General features: G+C 56.1%; 2 protein-coding genes across 3 annotated transcripts; one reads left to right on the top strand and one right to left on the bottom strand.

Moving 5' to 3' along the window:
• Window positions 1-18: 18 nt before the first annotated feature.
• On the top strand, window positions 19-1,957 carry LOC119094596 (kelch-like protein 5). Its single transcript, XM_037217660.1, has 3 exons — window positions 19-575; window positions 958-1,129; window positions 1,793-1,957. Exons 1-3 carry the CDS (start codon window positions 457-459, stop codon window positions 1,955-1,957), a joined length of 456 nt encoding a protein of 151 aa, XP_037073555.1. The 5' UTR covers window positions 19-456.
• A 1,994-nt stretch (window positions 1,958-3,951) lies between these two features.
• LOC119093959 (uncharacterized) lies at window positions 3,952-12,754 on the bottom strand. 2 transcript variants are annotated; one of them, XM_037216984.1, is made up of 4 exons: window positions 12,596-12,754; window positions 9,573-9,775; window positions 8,682-8,830; window positions 3,952-4,810 (listed from the first exon to the last, which is right to left on the bottom strand). In XM_037216984.1, the coding sequence occupies exons 1-4, from the start codon at window positions 12,706-12,708 to the stop codon at window positions 4,709-4,711; spliced, it is 567 nt and encodes a 188-aa protein (XP_037072879.1). In that variant the 5' UTR covers window positions 12,709-12,754; the 3' UTR covers window positions 3,952-4,708. The 2 variants fall into 2 exon arrangements, with proteins under 2 accessions (XP_037072879.1, XP_037072880.1); XM_037216985.1 differs by lacking the exon at window positions 3,952-4,810 and adding an exon at window positions 5,505-5,546.
• Window positions 12,755-19,738: the final 6,984 nt, after the last annotated feature.

Below are 19,738 nucleotides of genomic sequence, written 5' to 3'. Positions count from 1 at the left end.
TCTCGTTTGTCTCCACCTTTCGTGGCCCCGAATGCCGCGGTTTGCATTTCTATTTCCGACTATGTATGTTAACGTTCGGCTGTTGGTGTCGCACTGGATCTGAATCAAGCGTGGGAGGGGATGATATGGAGTTATATTAGTGAGGGATGAGGTGTGAAATAGAGCGACATTTTTGAACGGTGTGAGGCTGGGACTGCGCTGGGAATACTACTGGCCACCTGATCGTGGGCGGCGGCTAAGTACAACAGCTGAACACAACACCACCGATGTCTGACTGGAGATAGGACCGGGCCCAGGTCCGTGTGGACGCTGTCCGTGCGCAGACCGCTCCGCCCCGCGCTGACTCCGCCGCTGTCGAGCAGGCTGTACGCGGTCGGCGGCCGCGACGGCTCCTCGTGCCTGCGCTCGTGCGAGTCGTTCGACCCGCACACCAACCGCTGGTCGGCGGCGGCGCCCATGCTGCAGCGCCGCGGCGGCGTCGGCGTCGGCGTCGTCAACGGCTGTCTGTACGCGCTGGGTGGCAGCGACGCGCCGGCCACCAGTCCCAACAGCCTCAAGTTCAGCTGCGTCGAGAGGTGCGCCTGCCGCCGCCGCCGCTGCTCGGTACTCGGTACTCGGTGCTCGGTGCTCGGTGCTCGGTGCTCGGTGCTCGGTTCTTGGTGCGCCACTGGGCGGCGGTCTGCGTCGAGCCCTTGGACGTGTGTGTGGCACTCCGTGGGGCGAGGATTCGCCGCGTTTTATGCTTCTTGCTGCGGTTGCAGTGGTGGCATTGGACAGAAATTGCCCTCAGTGAGCCTTATTAAATGCAGCAACGCACTGGAATCACTTGTACATACTAGCTGGTTATCTTTAAATGCCATTTATCCATCTTATGTAGCCGCCAGCTTAGTGCTGTCTGTATGTTTTGCTTCCAACCGTATGCGTCCCGTTCCGTCTCCTGATGTTCGTCCCCCTCAGATACGATCCAAACACGGACCAATGGACGGAGATAGCCTCGATGGTCATTGGTCGGGACGGGGTGGCTGCCTGCGCTCTTGGCCAATGGCTGTTTGCCGTGGGAGGTTCCGACGGTCAGCAGTACCTTCGATTGGTCGAGTGCTACGACCCGCAGACGAACGAGTGGAAAAAGGTGAGACGGATGTGTCTTGAACAGGTCTGGGAGACTAGTGTACATTGCATCATCATCAGCAGATGGAATGGTCGTCTTTCGCAGGGCTGTATTTGAGAAAATCAGTGGGGGAGGGACGAAGGGGGCCGAATCAGGTGAAAGCGAACAAAAGTGCTCCATTTTCACCCGAAGCAAAGATTTTCACGGGTTTTCACTTTCAATCTGTAAGAGGCCAACGACAAAGTTCGGAGAGGGTCGTCATCACCCCACGTGATCTGTTGTCATCACGCCTCGCGCGCTCTGGTGTCACTGCCCCATCGTTACTGACTTCTCTTCGTCGGTAGTCACCACCACCCGATTGCAGCCTGCTGGCGCCGTTTCCCCCGCGTGGTCTCGGTTGTCGACACTGCCCATGTGGACCGGTGTCATTTCTGCCCCGCGCGATCTCCCGTCACCACTGTGCTGTTCAGTATGGTGTCGCCGCTGCCCCGTCTGACGTGTTCGCCCCGCCTCTCCACGTGGCTTGATGTCGGCGCTGTCCTGTTGCGGTCTGGTGCTATCACCGTCTCCTAGTGGTTTGTTGTCACCACGGCTGCGTATGGTCTGGTACGCGCGAGGGTCGTGTACGGTCTGCGTCACCACTGCCCCATGTCTGCCGTCACACCAGCGCCCGTCGTCCCGCAGTCGGCGCCTCTCAGCATCGCGCGCGCCGCCCGCCTGTGTGGCCGTGGTGAAGCCGGTGGTGCCGGCCGCCGTGAGCGAGCTGCTGGCCGAGATGCCGGTGGCCTCCGCCGACCGGGACACGTCGATGAGGACGACCAGGACAGCAAGCAGGGTGAGGACGCGTGAGGACGAGCAGGGACGCGGGCAAGCATGCCCGCGTCCGCTGGAGGTTGCGGACGCTGTCGCCTTTTTATCCCATAAACTCGCATCGGTGGAGCGATGCCGTGCGCTCGGACTGAGGCGTCGGTGTCGCCACACTGCTGTCGGCCTTCCAGCTGTCGGTGGGTCCGGACGGCCCGTTCCGGTGCGTGGCGTCCGCACAGTCGCTCGGCGTAGATAGCTTTGTTCGGGCCGCCACAGATAGTGTCGCCAAGGAAATTAGATTATTTTTAGAATGGTTTCAGGGTAATTATCATGTCAGACGTCACCTGGATATCTGGCCTGCGTGACTTCCTGTCAGGAGAACGGCCGCGCGCAAGACTGTGATGTAAGCTCACTGTCATCTGTCGTCACAATCTATTTTTATAAGTCAATTATTGATGTGCTTGCGAAATATCGAAAGTTTGCCCATCATCAAGCACTTCATATATCGCGTGAACGTGTTTGTCACATCGTGACCGGCCTGGTGTACGTGTATTTTATACGGTGTTCGTTTCGTTTGGTGCGTTCCTGCGGACGGTGCATTTTGTTTGGTTTCAGTTAGGTTGTGTTGGATCTGGGCTGTGTGATAGCACCCAGCTGTGATCAGTGGAGATGTTTGCCGTGTTCGGGAAGTGGTAATCTTTATCTTTTTCCCAGCACGCAAAGCGTTAAAGTTATTCAGTTTTGTATTATATTCCAATATAGTTCGACCATATTTTTCGTGTCATGAACCGACGATCGCGCAGAATCTTCGAAAGTTTCTGGACGCTTTTTTGGAAGCACGAGTACTGGAGTAAGCAGATTCCCCGTGTTGGCAGACTTGGACCAGTTTCATGTTTGTTCCAGATGAGCCCCCATGTGCGTTCTTTGCCGTCCGAAACAGTTGCAATGTTCGCGAGCTTACTGAGACAGGATGCAGGCCTTGGAAAAGAACCTTCCGAGACAGCAGATTACAATAATCTGAGCCCCTGAACCCCTGCCAGAACTGGTCTGGCCGGCCTCCAAGCGGGCCGGAATATGGGCGATTTCATCATGGCGGAGGGGAGGGAGATGGGGACGTTCGCTGGAGCATTCACACCTCAGCAGTCTGGCCGCTCTCCCCCTCCCTCTCTCTGCGTCCGCTCGGATGCTTAACTTGGCCTGTCAGTCGTCTGTTCCGTTCTGATGCTCACGCGTTTGTGTCCAGCACCACGCGACCAATCTGCCCACCGCTGACATATCATTGAGATCTCAGTGTACAGGAGGCAAACACTGCGTGTACGCGACAATGGTTCGGGGGGGGGGGGGGAGCAGTCCGGCCGTCCTCTGTCCAGAATGACGGGGACTGTGCACTGATGCCGGCTGGAGGCGGCACGTAGGCGGTTTCGGGCTGGTCTAGCGGACGGGCGGGGTCGAGTTATTCATGCCCCTCGTGGACAGCTGGACGCATGTGTAGGCGTGCCGCGTGTTCGGGACGCCACTGCAGGATATATACCGGCTCGAAATCTTCACCAGCCTGTCTTGCCAGAGCGTGCCCATGTCCGAGTGCCCTGCAAAGGCGCCCGTACCGTAACGTGGTGAATGTATCGCGGGTCCTCCACTACGCAAGCGAGACTCGTACGCTTAAACGACGGAACGTAACTCATCTTGCACGTCCGTCGTCGTCGAGTCCGTCGTTGAGTTCGTCGTCGAGCTGGGCTGCCGGCGGCTGGGAATACGCAAGTATGACGACAGGCAGATTGACTTTATGACAGGATGGTAGTGAATAACTGTAAAAGGATGGTTTTGAATCATTTAGTGAACCATGATTTTGCATTGGAAGACAACAGGGCCAAACTAATTTTCTATCCACAACTGGAAGACGAATGTCAGGTTTTAACAAAGTCGGGTTCTCCTTCTCCCCCTCTTCCCTTCCGCCCCCGCCCCTTGCACACGGCCATACGAGCACGACGTCATTCGTCAGTTTTCTTCTTTTTCGGAGCGACTTCCATCTCGGGTAATACAGATAAAACGTTTTATTGACCTTGTTAGCGTCATAACAGGCATAGCTGTATGTGTCCCACACCTGTGAAATAATGTCATAGTATCATTAGCCCCGACGTCACCGCCCGCAGCGAGACGTGCAGCATGCGCAAAGCCCACTTAATACCATAAACGACATAGACAAACGGTTATAGTGGTTAGGATTCTAGACCAGCGCGTGTGAGCTTAGGCATGTTTCTTCGCACACAAGCATGCTCACAGGCCGCAGGTGAAGCTTCGCGGTCAGCAGTGTAATGACGCTGGTGTGATATTCCCGGGTCCATGACGTCAGCTGTGACGTCTGACCGCTTTCAGGCCGCGGCGCCAGCCATGACAGGACAGGAGCGATTCCGCACGGGAAATGACATAGATTAGCGTCGACACGACCGCGGCCATAGCCGTGTCCAGGCTGAGGTGGGGGGGGGGGGGGGGGGGTGCGAGATCATGACCATCCAAGAAGGGGAGGGGAACGATCACTGAAGTGCCATGAAACCGGTTCGAAACCCGGTGATGAATGAAGCGTTACAGCGCTCCGACAGTGGCTCGCACTGAAATAGGCCCACCAAATACTAACGCTAGCCCGCCCCTGGAGCGAGTCGACCAGCAGATGGCCGGCCCTGGTCGGACGCGCGGCTCGCGTGTCGGGCAGGTCACATATTGCATTGTGCGGTCTTGGCGTCGATTGCATTGCAGTTTGGTTTGGCGGCGGCCCGGTCGAGGTTTGGCGGCGAAGCCTCACTTGGCCCAGCCCATGGCGGCCACCAGACGGTGGTCCTCGCCGGCCTGCTCGCGCGACACGGGCCGGAGGCGGCGCCGCACCCACTCCGGCATCGAGTCCTGGGGACAGCGAGATACAGAATCACTGTCTACACTCCGGCATCGAGTCCTGGGGACAGCGAGACAAGAAATCACTGTCTACACCCCGGCATCGAGTCCTGGGGACAGCGAGATACGGAATCACTGTCTACACCCCGGCATCGAGTCCTGGCGACAGCGAGATACGGAATCACTGTCTACACCCCGGCATCGAGTCCTGGCGACAGCGAGATACGGAATCACTGTCTACACTCCAGCACCGAGTCCTGGGGACAGCCAGATACGGAATCACTGTTTACACTCCAGCATCGAGTCCTGGGGACAGCGAGATACGGAATCACTGTCTACACTCCAGCATCGAGTCCTGGGGACAGCCAGATACGGAATCACTGTCTACACTCCAGCATCGAGTCCTGGGGACAGCCAGATACGGAATCACTGTTTACACTCCGGCATCGTGTCCTGGGGGCAGCGAGACACGGAATCACTGTCTGCACTCCGGCATCGAGTACTGAGGACAGCGAGATACGGAATCACTGTCTACACTCCGGCATCGAGTCCTGGGGACAGCGGGATACGGAATCACTGTCTACACTCCGGCATCGAGTCCTGGGGACAGCCGAGATACGGAATCACTGTCTACACTCCGGCATCGAGTCCTGGGGACAGCGAGATACGGAATCACTGTCTACACTCCGGCATCGAGTCCTGGGGACAGCGAGATACGGAATCACTGTCTACACTCCGGCATCGAGTCCTGGGGACAGTGAGATACGGAATCACCGTCTACACTCCAGCATCGAGCCCTGAGAACGGGGAAAACAGGATCACGATGTGCACTATGACTTTGTGTCGTGGGGACCAACGGGTTATGCCGGACCCAGCGCTCTGTGCTCCGAGGACAGGTTGCGCAGGCTCCAGCGAGGACAGGTTACGCGGGACGGAGCACACCTTACCCCGAGGACGGGTTACGCGGGACGGAGCACACCGTACCCCGAGGACGGGTTACGCGGGACGGAGCACACCGTACCCCGAGGACGGGTTACGCGGGACGGAGCACACCGTACCCCGAGGACAGGTTACGCGGGACGGAGCACACGGTACCCCGAGGACGGGTTACGCGGGACGGAGCACACCGTACCCCGAGGACGGGTTACGCGGGACGGAGCGCACCGTACCCCGAGGACGGGTTACGCGGGACGGAGCACACCGTACCCCGAGGACGGGTTACGCGGGACGGAGCACACCGTACCCCGAGGACGGGTTACGCGGGACGGAGCGCACCGTACCCCGAGGACGGATTACGCGGGACGGAGCGCACCGTACCCCGAGGACGGGTTACGCGGGACGGAGCACACCGTACCCCGAGGACGGGTTACGCGGGACGGAGCACACGGTACCCCGAGACGGGTTAGCGGGACGGAGCACACCGTACCCCGAGGACGGGTTACGCGGGACGGAGCGCACCGTACCCCGAGGACGGGTTACGCGGGACGGAGCACACCGTACCCCGAGGACGGTTACGCGGACGGAGCACACCGTACCCAGAGGACGGGTTACGCGGGACGGAGCGCACCGTACCCCGAGGACGGGTTACGCGGGACGGAGCACATGGTACCCCGAGGACGGGTTAAGCGGGACGGAGCGCACCGTACCCCGAGGACGGGTTACGCGGGACGGAGCACACCGTACCCCGAGGACGGGTTTACGCGGGACGGAGCGCACCGTACCCCGAGGACGGGTTACGCGGGACGGAGCACACCGTACCCCGAGGACGGGTACGCGGGACGGAGCACACCGGTACCCCGAGGACGGGTTACGCGGGACGGAGCGCACCGTACCCCGAGGACGGGTTACGCGGGACGGAGCACACCGTACCCCGAGGACGGGTTACGCGGGACGGAGCGCATTGTACCCCGAGGACGGGTTACGCGGGACGGAGCGCACCGTACCCCGAGGACGGGTTACGCGGGACGGAACGCACCGTACCCCGAGGACGGGTTACGCGGGACGGAGCGCACCGTACCCCGAGGACGGGTTCTACGGGATCATTGTTACCGTTCCGGTATCTTGTTCTGACGGCGCATAACACGAGATCATTACGTACATGCCAGTAATGTGTGTGATTGGAGCCTTACGACGCATTCGGTGGCTGGGGCTATATGGTGTTTGCCTCTCACCCTGGCAGGAAGGGCGGGCACCACACATGCAGCATCGTAGCCTGGGCACGGGTTTGTCTGCCATTGCGTTTGATGTAGTCAGGCCCCAACTGATCTTTGGCAGATTTAAATATTTTGTTGTGTTTTAACCTAAAACACGGCACCAAAGCACGGATGGACTACAGTAATACTTCAAGCACAGCTACACCCATGGCTCTCGAGACAAACAATCTAGCACCGCTATCTACACCCTGGCAACGTGTCCTGGGACGGGGAGCACCTATGCTGCCTACTTGAGGTATCTTGCCCGCATCCCAGCCTCGCGCCAAGAGAACGGAGGATGTCGGGTCGCTCTCGACACTCTAACAACGTGACTGAGGCCGGATGCCACAGAGACGTCTCACAGACTATGACATCGACTCCTGGGGAGCGCGGGATCGTTCTGCCCGATCTGGCATTGTGCGCTCCGAGCAGACAAGGCATGGTATCAAAAGCCACAGTCCAGCATCTTTCCCCGATAAGGGAAATACGGGGCCACCCCTCGCACCCCTGGAGGTCCAGTACCCACAGATCATCACGTGTCGCCCATGATCGAGATGTGGCGCGCAGAACCGCGACACTACCACCTCCAGTCAGCTGGTGTTGGCTCGACCGCAGGCCGCCGCTTGGCAGCTTCTTATGTTGCGACTCCGTGACCGGGGAGCAACAATCACTGCTATTGGTGTGACATTGTGTCCAAGCGACGGGGAAGGCGGGGCCGCTGTCGCCTCGGCGTTGTGCCGTGGTGTACCCGGTGCCGGTCACCCCGGCGCCGGGTCGTGCGTTCGGGCATCACCAGATTGTCAACATCACGACTGGGGGACGGCGATACGGATTCCTGCCGATGTCCAAGGTCCCGGGTTCGAATCCCGGTTGCGCCATGGCCCCTGAGCGCTAATGTGTCACTGCAGTCGCGCGTCGCCTTCATTCTTTCTAAAAATTACTTTGACCAGCCATGGTAACATGGCTGGTCAAACACTGTTAACAATTATTGTTTATTCTGTTCACTCCGTCAATTGCTAGATTTTTCATTCGGCAACAGGACCCGCATTTCAATACACGATATGACTGACTTCATTGTCTCAGGATAGCAGCATTACATTACTTGTGGTGCGTTAAAAGACTTCAGCTGTAAGATATTTACGGACCTCAGTGCAGATTTGTTTCAAATGGGGCTGTAATCGCGGCTGCTGCCATTCGGATCTCAGATGCGGTCAGCAGCGTATGGTGTGCTTTGAGCTTTCCTTCAAACATGCCTCACTGCATCACCAATGATTCGGTGGTAAATATCGAATATGTCAGCGCTCATATTCAAAGCATAAATTTGCTTTGATGAGCTTGTACTCCTAAGTTGGGGACACTGTCTACAATTGTTCAGCAAGAGAGCGTCTCTTTTTAGAGTTCACATCAGACGCCGGTGGCGACCACGTGATCATTGCCAACAACACCATGGCTGTATCGCGAGAACACGTGATCCGTAACGATGCTCGTGAGTTTAATCAGGCAAGAGCAAGGTGTTACCGCCGTGACATGAGTGCTCGGATACATTGGCCTTTCATTGATGAACGTGTTCCCGTGTTTTCTTTTGTTCCTGTGTGCGCTTCTACCCAACAGGTTTGATCACACATTGGTACGTTGCAGACATGAGAAGATTACAAATGAGATATTTCATATCCATCTGTTGGGACTCTCACCTTACTGTTCCAGGCCAGGCGGGGGTTGTAGAGCACGACATAAACGAGGAGGGCGCTGATGAGGCAAGCCGCCAGCACTCCCTGACCAGAGAGCTGAATGCCCAGGTAGCACGCGTTGACCGCGTGGACGCTGACGTCAAACAGGGTACCTGCAACAGCAGAGGCATGTCCCACGGGTTATCACACCGGCCCTGGGCCGCTCACGCTCTCTCCGAACGCCCCTCCACCGCTACTATCGACAGTGTCACAGCGGATCAAGCGGCAATCGCATGGAACAGCTGGCACTGTCCGCCATCAGTGTCACAGCGGCTCTCACGGCATCGCATGGAATAGCTGGGACTGCCCGCCATCAGTGTCACAGCGGATCACGCGGCAATCGCATGGAACAGTTGGCACTGTCCGCCATCAGTGTCACAGTGGATCACGCGGCAATCGCATGGAACAGTTGGCACTGTCCGCCATCAGTGTCACAGCGGATCAAGCGGCAATCGCATGGAACAGCTGGCACTGTCCGCCATCAGTGTCACAGCGGCTCTCACGGCATCGCATGGAATAGCTGGGACTGCCCGCCATCAGTGTCACAGCGGATCACGCGGCAATCGCATGGAACAGTTAGGCACTGTCCGTCATCAGTGTCACAGCGGATCAAGCGGCAATCGCATGGAACAGCTGGCACTGTCCGCCATCAGTGTCACAGCGGATCACGCAGCAATCGCAAGCTTCCAGTGTGAGTTACTTAATTAGTAGAATGATGAGCCTCCGTGTCATAAAGCGGCCATCGCACAGTGATTTGGGGGAAATCATCGAACACATCGCTAAAAGCATAGCCTTCAGAGCAAAGCCAGGTGAGCGTCATCACACATCACATGACGTCGACGTGACGTCACTGACCGAGCAATAGATCAGGCTGCCAGCGACTTCTGTCCCAGTCCAGGCTGCTCCATGACACCACGCGCTTGGCGAACCACGTCTTCTCCCAGCAGAAGAAGTAGCTGAAGTGCTGCACGTTCTGTATGGCACCCAGCCACCAGAGATGCGGGACTACCCAGTAGGAGATCAGCGCCACGGTGAACGCATCCACCAGGAAGTATACCCTGCCGCCACAGACATGTCGCCGTTATCAGGTGCAGCCATGTGAATCGTCAACGTAACAAACACATAACATGTAACAACGGTAATCATCACGGAAACAAATCTGTGTTACGCTGTTTACAATTCAGCTGTGGGAGCCGCGAGACAGGGCGATGACCTCACCGCGAGGCCGCCGGGGCTGGCGGCTCTGGCAGCGCGAAGCACGAAGTAGAGCCAATGTGGCTAGATCAGCGCCGTAGCCTGACGTCATGCGTCAGCGGCCATGACCTCTGTCGGGGTCAGCGAACAGATTCCGTGCGGTCGGCGTCTGTACATTCTCCGTGGGTGGAATACGTGTGCTTGTGGATGTGCGTGCGCGGGCCCACGCTTGCTCAGTCTCATGCTCACGTTCCGACCGCGGCCAGGGCTTCAGCGGCAATACTGCTGTCAACATCCGGACGTCCAATGCGGCTTTGGAATGCGAACCAGTAACCAGACCTTGCGTCTGAAGCGCAGTAAAAGGGCAAAGTTCGTCTCGGGGGTAAGGTTCAGCCGGCTACGTCGCTGGTCTCGTCTCGTTCATGATGTCAACCGATGTCTGTACGGCTAGGGCAAACCAGCAGCCAAGGCAGATCATCTTCGCAATATTCAGATGTCCAACCGTGACCGGAAATAGAGCATGGTCAAACATCGCATCAATAAATCCGGTTGTTGTGCCGGCTCGCGAAGCGATGCTGGCCACCTGCCACCTGTGAACGGAGCCTGGCGCTGTATGTATGATGCGCCGTGGGGACCGTTACGTCTCCAAGGGGACCGTTACTGCCCGCGGCAAAAGTGTGCTTCTGCCGTTATGCTGCCGCCACTGCAGGTGGTGGACGGGTGGCGGCGGTCCACCCGCAAACCGGCGACACGAGCCCAACGACGGTTTTAAGCAGACCAACCGCAGAAGTTATTACGGTATTCTGAGCGTTCTCACCACCGCCCGCAGCATATGAAAGTTTTCATGAAAGTAAAGTCAAGGTTCTCTGAAATGTGTACATACTTAATACCAACAGCCAACATCTGCATCTGTGCCCGTTTATGCGTGCAGGGGTGTATTTTCCTGTTAAGCTGCGGAGGGTGTATATATGTTGTTATATGTTTATAACATTTTTAAATAATCGTCTCATCGCGGAAAAAGAAGGAAGAAGAGAGAAAAGAGATTTTAACAACATTCCTTCTTTCGCTTGTTTTGCAGAGATTCCGACACCCACCGCGCTTTAGCAAACAATTTTCTGAGACCACACGCACAGTTGAAAAGTCTTGAAGTCGAACAGGTTGATTCTAAGGTAAAAAAGTGTCCGGCTCCGAAGTAATTTTTTTCCCGCATGAGCAGTGCCAGTGCGACAATTTGTAAAGATGTTTGTCTGCATTTTCTAGTGTCATTAATTATCCCAGAAGGAGCTACCGAGACGCTACTTCAAGCGGAGGACATCGACGGCTGCAGTGAGGCGCCAAAAGTGGGAGACAAAGCGGGGCCATTGTGGAGGGAACGACTGGCGCTACAGTGACAACCCTCGCGGAGGTTATCCTGACGCCGACAGTGCCAGTGTATGTGTTTGGCCGAAAAGCTAAGGGCGCACACCTGAAGAAGCCGATCTGATTTGTTTTGGAACATGTCATCACAGTGCAGGCCCGTCCGACGCTTAAGGTCTTGCTTGACATTGAAGTGTATGAAAGCGGTCGATTCGGAGCACTCTGCGCGTCTTGAATCCGAAGGCGGCCGCCGGTGGGCGCGTTACGATGACAGCAGACTGTGACTGAATACGACCGCGTTGTTTGTATACGGTGTCTCTGGGGCACGTTTGGTCCACAGCGCTGACTCATGGGGAGCGTGGTTCCCTGACGGCGTGGTAGTTTTATCGCGACAGAACTGTCCCGAACCCAACCGCACTGAAGATGTCGAAAAAGGAGTAACGTCTGGTGGCGCTTACCGCCTGTTGAGCCTCGGTTATCGTTCGATACCGTGTGGTGAGGAGCCGTTGAAGAACCGCTGTGTCTTTAAACATTGATGACACTGTAATTGTCTGACCGTGTTCTGGTCAAGCTGTTCACCTGAATGTTACGGACAGTCGCGTCTGCCTGATTTCCTCGCTGATTTGGCGTACGCAAGCTTTCGTTTAGATGCTCTTTTCGCGTGATACAAAGAATACTACAGACTGATCTTTGCTCATTCATTTAAAATTTAAGACTGATGGATTAACTACCCTGGACGAAAGGTAGTGATACGGTGATGGTGACAGATTGGCACACCCTGCTGAGGGAGTGGTACGTGGGTGGTACAGAGGAGGTTTACCTCTGGTAGGTAAAACTAAGAGGGTGGTACAGAGTTAGTTTGTGAAACCGCCAAGTGGTCGTGCGAGCGTGGTATTGGTGTGGTAGGAGTAGCAGAAAGGTGGTGGGTGTGTCGTTAACACGCGGTAATATGGTTGGGCAAATCGATCACCACCCTGTTACCAATTAAATGGTAGTTTCCTGTCAGTGACAAAGCCGGGCAGAGCCTCCACCAACACCCGCCCGAAAACACCGTCAAAGCCCACGGAGCCGCGCAGCCCGCCCCAACCCATTAACCAAAGCCCGCAGAGCCGCGCAGGACCTCTACCAATTCCCTGCCCCTACACACCAACCGACGTCCACAGAGCCACGCAGGACCCCTACCAATGCCCTGGCCCAACACACCAACCGACGTCCACAGAGCCGCGGAACCCGTGCCGGCCGGGCGCTATAGATCCATGGCACGCGGCCGAATCTATTAGGCCGGGCTGGAGGCGAGCCGGCCTCGATCTCACAATGGTCCCATTTACCTGGTGCGGACCAGGTCCTTGCGGGGCAGCAGGCGCCAGCCGATCAGCACCAGCACGTGCACCACACAGTGGTACAGTTCAGCCGTGAACAGCACCGCCGGCAGCCAGCCCATGGCGTCGCTGCGTGGGCCGCGCCTCCACCGCCCACCGCCCGCCGCCGCCGCGCCGCCACTGGGCCGGACACAGCGCCTCCGCCGCCGCCGGCGGCAGACACCCCAGTCGGTCGGCAGCCGGCCGGCCCCGCCCCCTGCGGTCCGCGGCTGTCAGGCAGCGGCGGCAGCTGCGCCGGCGCCGGCGCCACCGCCGCCCAGCGGCGACGCTGCGCGGCCGTCATGGGCAAGTCCGTTCGGCACTCGTCTGCGTCGAACTGCGATACGTTTCGCTGGACACCCAGCTCAAAATCGGTCATGGTCGGGAACCGCTTGAGCCACAAATGTTGCAGATGCCTCTTACGTCCAGCTTAGCAATGTCGTACCCGCGGGAAAGGGCTGGTTGGAAAGACTGTCCGGATTCATAATGGCGTGAGTTTGGGAACCACTGGCGTCGCGGCAGTCATCAAGCGCTTTGGTAACCACTGACCGATGCCACAGGTTCATGGATGGGTACCCTCGGTCTCCCCGCAATGTGCACGTATCGGTAACCGAATTCATGTGTAAATAAAGCAAATGCACGGCCACGAGAGTTGCGCATATTTGGCCATTTTCAGCCATCCCTTCCCTGCTCACGGAATGATTATGTTGGGTGAGACCTTCCCTCCACTGGTCACGCCGTGTGAACGTACCGTCCCAAAATGTTCCGTCCGTTTGGCTTCTGGGATGAAGATGTGCAACGAACAATGGACTTGTCCCTTGTCATGGGAGGAACCCAGTGGCACCTTGCGCCAAGGTTTTAATTTGAGTTGAAATATTTTGGCATGATCTGCTTCCACACCTGGCCGTAGTGTTCCACTGTCCTGAATTTACCCTCCCTCCTTTGTTACGCTTCCAGTACGTCCATCAAACATCTCTTTCCCATCCATGCGTAAAAAATGTATGATGACTCTATGCGTACATTCATACGTGCGTACACGTAACGTAATATCGTGTGGACTTAGCATTGAAAACAGGTTCGTGGCTACCGTGGTGCAAAACGTGTGCGCTTTCAGCGCCCTGATCCTCAAAGATGACAGATGAACACTGGACTCACTGTATTAGTCATCAAGCTGAAGAAGACCGAACTGTCGAATGACCCCAGGCATGCAACGCAGAATACGGTGGTGCATACCACCGAAAACCGCTAGCGTAAGTGGCTCTCGCGTGATCCGCGCATTGTTGACAGCTTAACTGTGTCCGCCCGCGTATTTGGCCCCGAAATCCCTGGATGTAATACGACGGTCATGGTAGGTCAAACTGCTGGCAGCTTATGTTCCTGATGTTAGGACTAACACGTGACCCTTTGAAGGTCTTGAATCGATGCGTTATCGACTGAGTCTTTTGTGGCCGCGGGTCTGACTGCTCAAGGCATGGAAACAAAACCGTGACAATGGGAAGCCAGGTTGTTAAAGTCACGCATTCCTTACGCTACGTTGACCACGCCGTCTTATTCATATTTGTAATCGGTGTATTCTTTATGGAGTCGTCGGTGGTCACGTATTCGACCTCGAGGTGTCTTGAGGAAATAAGGTAACCTTTGGAGACTATGCTGTTAAATGTGCGTCATGTGTCGTGACGCATGCCATCACACTGTGATGGCACGGCGTCGTGACGTCGGATCGTGACGTCAGGGTTGCCATGTCTTTGTTTTTGTTTGTTTTTTGTAGATAAAATCGGTGTATTATTGAAGGAATGAGGTGGGACCTTGCATTTAACCCTAAAATGACCGCAGACTAGTCAGACGAATTTCGAGCAGGGCATTTAGGTCTGTATACCTGACGTCACATCTATCACGTATATATTTCCCAATTTAGAATCGGTGCATTATAAGCAGTTATTTGTGACCGCACGTTTGACCCATAAATGCCTGGACGTTAACACGCGCTCGGGTGGGGGCCCAAATTGACCCCCACCCAGAAGGTTTTTCCAGAATGGTTTCCGAACGGCGCGGTGGTACCTCGCCAAATTTTACATGGCTGTAGGCAACTGAATAACGGATTGTTTGACATCACCAATTTTGATATACCTTGCAAGGTCGCTGACCTATGGCAGGTCAGTCAGGCCATGGTTTCAGCGAAGGCAATTTCTAGGGAATCGTTCAATCTGATACAACAACGGAGTGTTTGACGAAGACATACATCTCTGAGATGCTTTCTTAGGTACAACAAATATTGAATGAGCAGATAACGTTGACCTAGGGTCAGGTATGAACGTCACACCAAGGTCAAAACGAACCTGATTTATTACTGTAGGGCTTGCTGCATGGGACAGTTTCACGCGCTCATTTCGAATTTAATGATAGCAGGAGCCGCATTATACACCTTCCACTGACCTCTTAGAGGTCAGAGCAGATCATTGACCTAAGATGACCCGGGTCGGCATTTTTTGGAGGAGCATACTGCCTAGCGTAATCTTTGTCGCTTATACAAATGCAAAACTCAGAGCAGTCTTGTATTATTTTGGTCACCATAACCTTCAAAAAGTCAAACAAGGTCACTGACCTCAAATGGGCTTGTGACTTTTTGCTTAGAAACAGTAACCTAGGTTCTAGGGGCACTTTGGAGACCAACATGGAATTTGGCCTTGTTTGACCCTGTGACCTGAAGGTCATGACCTAGGAAGCTCAAACTTCGACCTGAGTGAGTTCACGTACAGTTCAAGATACCCTGTACATTTGGTGTCGCTAGCTTTCTTAGTTCCCGAGATTTCAGGGGGGTCAAACTGACCCCCTCCCACCCCCACCTGAGCGAGGGGCATCTAGCCGGCCACCCGGGCGCGTGTTTAACGGTGGCCGTCGGGACCGAGACTGTTAGAAATGCACGTCCCTGGTGGCATGGCGACTGTTGCTATCCATTTTTAAACTGAAATGAAATATAACTATTATTGAAGATATATTGGATGCATTGTCGACGGAATTATACGTTACTGTCCTTTTGCTTAACTTGAATATGAATCGGAATCAGAACGCGTCGCTTACTGCGCGGACATCGGCCCGCAGCCTGTTTTTCCATAGAACCGTGCGCTCGGGGTTCATTGCCGTCTGTCACGCACAAATGCCACCGGGGAACCCGGCTTGTCCTATCGCCAGGCTGCCGCAAGGAGACCTGTCTGCTCTGATCGTAACTTCAAATGTCAACAACGACGTGACAGCCTGGGTCTGACTCCCATGAGTGTTTGGTGAGAGTCGGAGGAGCTGCCACACACTGTGGGCTTGAAACTTGGAATTATGTCAGGGAATAAAATCATACTCAAGGATGGACAGCATCTGCTGCGGGATTGAACAATTGAGAGCATTTAAGGGTGACATTTTCTGTACCCAGTCCACTCGCTGCCCGTGGGGTTGTGCTTATACCCACCCTCTACCAATCCCTAATCAGTTGTACTCACCCGTGAGCCGTCCGTCTGCTTTTTTTTCAAGTGTATAAGCTCTGAATTATGAAAGTTTTCGAAATGTTTATGCGCAATCTTACTCTTGTGCATCGATCATTACTGAAGAAGTGTGAGTGGAGCCAGTTGTGACTAAAATAAATGGAAATGGTCTCAACGTGAAGCATTTATTAAGATATTCACCCGACGTTCCGCAAATGCCTTACGCATGACGTAATTTTCCAACATCTATACCCAACTCAGCTCGATACCCACTGGATACGGGTAGCCGTGAGTGTGCCCAACCTACGAAGTCACATCATCAATTCGGTTGCCTTTCACGTGGGCGCGCTCCACTTCAGGTCATACAAGTCTTTCATTCAATGAAGAACGTATATGAGCCGCAGTTTCCCCGCTCTTCCACATGCCGCCGCCAGCGGAGAAGCCCCGTTTCCCAGCTGCGATGCCACAGCTCGGCCGGGGTCTGTTTATGCGCGAGACAAGTGGTGGTGCCGTCGCCGCATCGGCGGGGCCCTGACAGTCCGTGGCCCGCGCGGTGTAAACAGGTCCGGCCCGTCCCGCCGCCCCGCGACCTCGTGTGAGCCAGATGCCGAGGAAGGACTCGCGTGTTTGGGCTTCGTTTGAGTCGGAGCTCCTCTTCCGACCAGCGATGCATGTTTCAGGACTGTGAGACGGCGGAGTGAGGCCAATAGCTGTCGTCATTGGAGGTTTACGATGCACTCAGCGGCTGGGGCTATACGGTGTCGCCCGCCTTTCACCCTGAAAGGAAGGACGGACACCGCGGGGAATCGAACCAAGTACCTCTGGTTTCCCAAGCGCGCAGCGGTTAACGCAGACGCGTAAACATTTAACCACTACACTATCGACACCCTAAGCCGGTAGTTAATGGGACAAGACAGCTGGCATTGTGATTGGCTTCCGTTAACGGGCCGTACCCGGCACTGGGCCCTTCCCTGAATTTGGTACGGACGCTCGGGCGGGTGGGGGGGGGAGCCTGCCAGGACGGCCGTGCAGCCGACTCATGCCTGCCGACCGCAGCACGCCCCCATGAGACGGGGCATGAGCATGGAACGGCGAATAAGGAAACAGGGCGGATGCGGAGCTCATAAGCTGCGATTATGGGCGAGGCAGCTGACCATTGCCACGCTACGCCAAACTGAGCTGCCACGCCATCGGTGCGGACGGGGCAATGTCGGGCAAGTACCTCGTTGGTCACAAAATGGCCTGAGACGCCAACGATTGGTGTCGCCATGCATTTTTCACCCTGCCGCGTCTATCGGCACTTTCTGAGCAACAAGCCAAGATGTGATCGTTCTGCGGCCTGGACGTGGCGGCGCCGTTTACTTGGCATCGTGAGCAAAATGTGTTACAGAATCTTTGCGCGTATTTCGCTTTATTCACCAGCCTGTTTTACACTATGGGTGTTTCGTCCGGCTAGACGACGAATTTGCCGCGGACAGATTTTGCCCGCGGATTCAATGATTGCACCTTGCAGGCCGCATCGTTCGCTCAGGAGCTGCACCAGCCGCCACCACACAGCAGCATCGCCAATGTCATTCACTCGATCTTCCACGCCCCAGCACCAGCGGTCAAAATCGGCAGTTTACAACCGACATGTGTATACAGCACCAGTTTGTCATTCATAAACACCCGTTGAACCAACGTATTACCCCAACGACATCCCATGATCCCTAAGCCCTCAACGTCCGCATTTCGACTCCTGCATTTGCCTGATCAGCCACCGCCCCCCAGCGTCTGGCGCCTCATGGGGCTCGACTGGGCTGCCAACAGCCTCGCTGGCGGGGGGATCGTCGACCGCACGGGCGCCAGTGACCAGCGGCGCGACGTCAAGGTCACGCGGGTCCCGCCCCCGACTGCCAGGGTCGTTGGTGGCCCCGCCCCGGCCGCTGTCCGCAGACGGTCGACGCAGCAACGGCGCCGCCACCCGGGCCGGGGCGGAGGGAGCGGTATGGGCGCGCGCCCACGCGGTGTCACGATGTCAACGTGACTCGGTACGAGGAGCGCATATTTTCTCAACGGCCGTACGTCTTGCTGCAAGTTTTGAGGTAGACAAGCAGAGCTCAAGTTCGCTGCTGTTAACACGGCGGCTTTTGGGAGAACACTGGCCGGGCGCACAGAGCAGCGCGCGGTCGGCGGCGGGGTTGTTTTGTTGGTGTGCGGTTGCGTGCCATTAAACATGATTTGCTGGAGCGCGTCAGCATGGCTGTGCATATGATGCTGACGCTGCAGGCGGCGGCCCTCTCGGCCCGGCCGGCTGGCTAAGCGCCGACGGACGGCACAACGAATACTCCCCGCCCCTCAGAGCGGACCGTACGGGTTGCACAGCATAGTATACGCATACAGACACGATATACACGGATTTACGTATACACATATACACGCATGGACACGCGCTTCAGGGGCGAAATGCACACGGGAAACTTGAACCCGCGAGGGCTCGGTGGCAGGCGGCGGTTGCGAAGCAGGTCCTGGGTGCGCTTCATTTGCAGGTTCGAGTAGGGGCTTCTCGTCGTCAGCGATGACTGAAGAAACAGCGGGCTTGAGGCGATCGATGAAGACAGTGTCGAGCTGACCAGAAGGCTGTGATGGAACTTTAAACCAGTTTGCGGCGCGCTTCGCGACAGCTAGCGGGCCTGTGTAGGGCGCAGAGAACAGTCGTTCCACGCAATCTACGTGCACCCAGACGTGTGTGCAGGCAGATAGCTCGTGGGGAGGGGGGGGGGGGAGGGGCAGATGGGTCGAACGTTCAGCGTGATGATGGCCCTGAAAGAGTACTGCGAAGCCGATTTGTCATGTGCTTGACGAGTTGACGGACATAGGCGTGCTGGGACAGAGATGACTGCGGTTGGACGGCGATCTTCGGAAACAGCAGATGAGTGCCGATCACAACGGTGAATGGGGATAGGTTGTCTTCGCTTGTGATGGTCCTGATGTTGCGGAGAACAGTAGGTAATGATTGTAGCCATTCTTCTTTGTCGGCGGCTATGGCGGTCTTGAGGGTGCCGTGGAGTCTTTCCCCATACCATCGGCTTGCGGGTGTTAGGTTGTTGTCCTGATGCGATGAAAACCTAGGATCCCGACGGATGGGGGAAGAGTTCGGCTTCGAAGTGTGAACCACGATCCGTGCTCACTTCGAGTGGAACGCCGAAACGGCCCACCCAGACTTCCATGAAGGCAGCAGCCACGTTCGAGGCTGTGACCTGCTCCAGCGGGATAGCTTCGATCCATCGGGTCGCCCTGTCTTCACAGGTGAGGAGGAAGCGATCGGGCGAGATGTAGGTCTTATTTCGGTTTCGTGATGAAGGAAGACGACCGACGATGTCGATGTGCATGATCTCGAATCGGGAACAGGGTTTGTTAAGGGATTTGAAGGGATTTTTGGCATGCCGATGGACTTCGCTTCCTGACAGTGCAGACACCTCGGATCCAGCTTCGGATTTCAGTTGCATGTTAGGCCAGCAGTAGCGCTGAGTCAGGAGTTTAAGGGTGGCTTCCACTCCAGGGTGCGAGAGGTCGTGGAATTTGTCGAAGATAGGTCGGCGGCAGGCGAAAGGAAGGAACGGCCTCGGATGAGGCGTGGAGGTGTCGCTTAGCAGGGTTTTGC

The sequence above is a fragment of the Pollicipes pollicipes genome, unplaced genomic scaffold, assembly GCF_011947565.3.
Source record: "Pollicipes pollicipes isolate AB1234 unplaced genomic scaffold, Ppol_2.1 Scaffold_4002;HRSCAF=4701_pilon_pilon_pilon, whole genome shotgun sequence".
Lineage (NCBI taxonomy): Eukaryota > Metazoa > Arthropoda > Thecostraca > Pollicipedomorpha > Pollicipedidae > Pollicipes > Pollicipes pollicipes.
The sequence above is the reverse complement of the archived record's forward strand: the minus strand, read 5'-3'. Positions and strand labels throughout refer to the sequence as shown.

Bases quoted from the DNA above. Each gene is read 5' to 3' on its own strand.
- LOC119094596 (XM_037217660.1), top strand. From the start codon at position 457: ATGCTGCAGCGCCGCGGCGGCGTCGGCGTCGGCGTCGTCAACGGCTGT. The intron at 576-957 runs GTGCGCCTGCCG...CGTCCCCCTCAG, and splicing joins AAGTTCAGCTGCGTCGAGAG to ATACGATCCAAACACGGACC. The intron at 1,130-1,792 runs GTGAGACGGATG...GTCGTCCCGCAG, and splicing joins AGACGAACGAGTGGAAAAAG to TCGGCGCCTCTCAGCATCGC.
- LOC119093959 (XM_037216984.1), bottom strand. From the start codon at position 12,708: ATGGGCTGGCTGCCGGCGGTGCTGTTCACGGCTGAACTGTACCACTGT. The intron at 9,776-12,595 runs GTAAATGGGACC...CTGTGGCGGCAG, and splicing joins AAGGACCTGGTCCGCACCAG to GGTATACTTCCTGGTGGATG. The intron at 8,831-9,572 runs GTCAGTGACGTC...CTGCTGTTGCAG, and splicing joins GCAGCCTGATCTATTGCTCG to GTACCCTGTTTGACGTCAGC.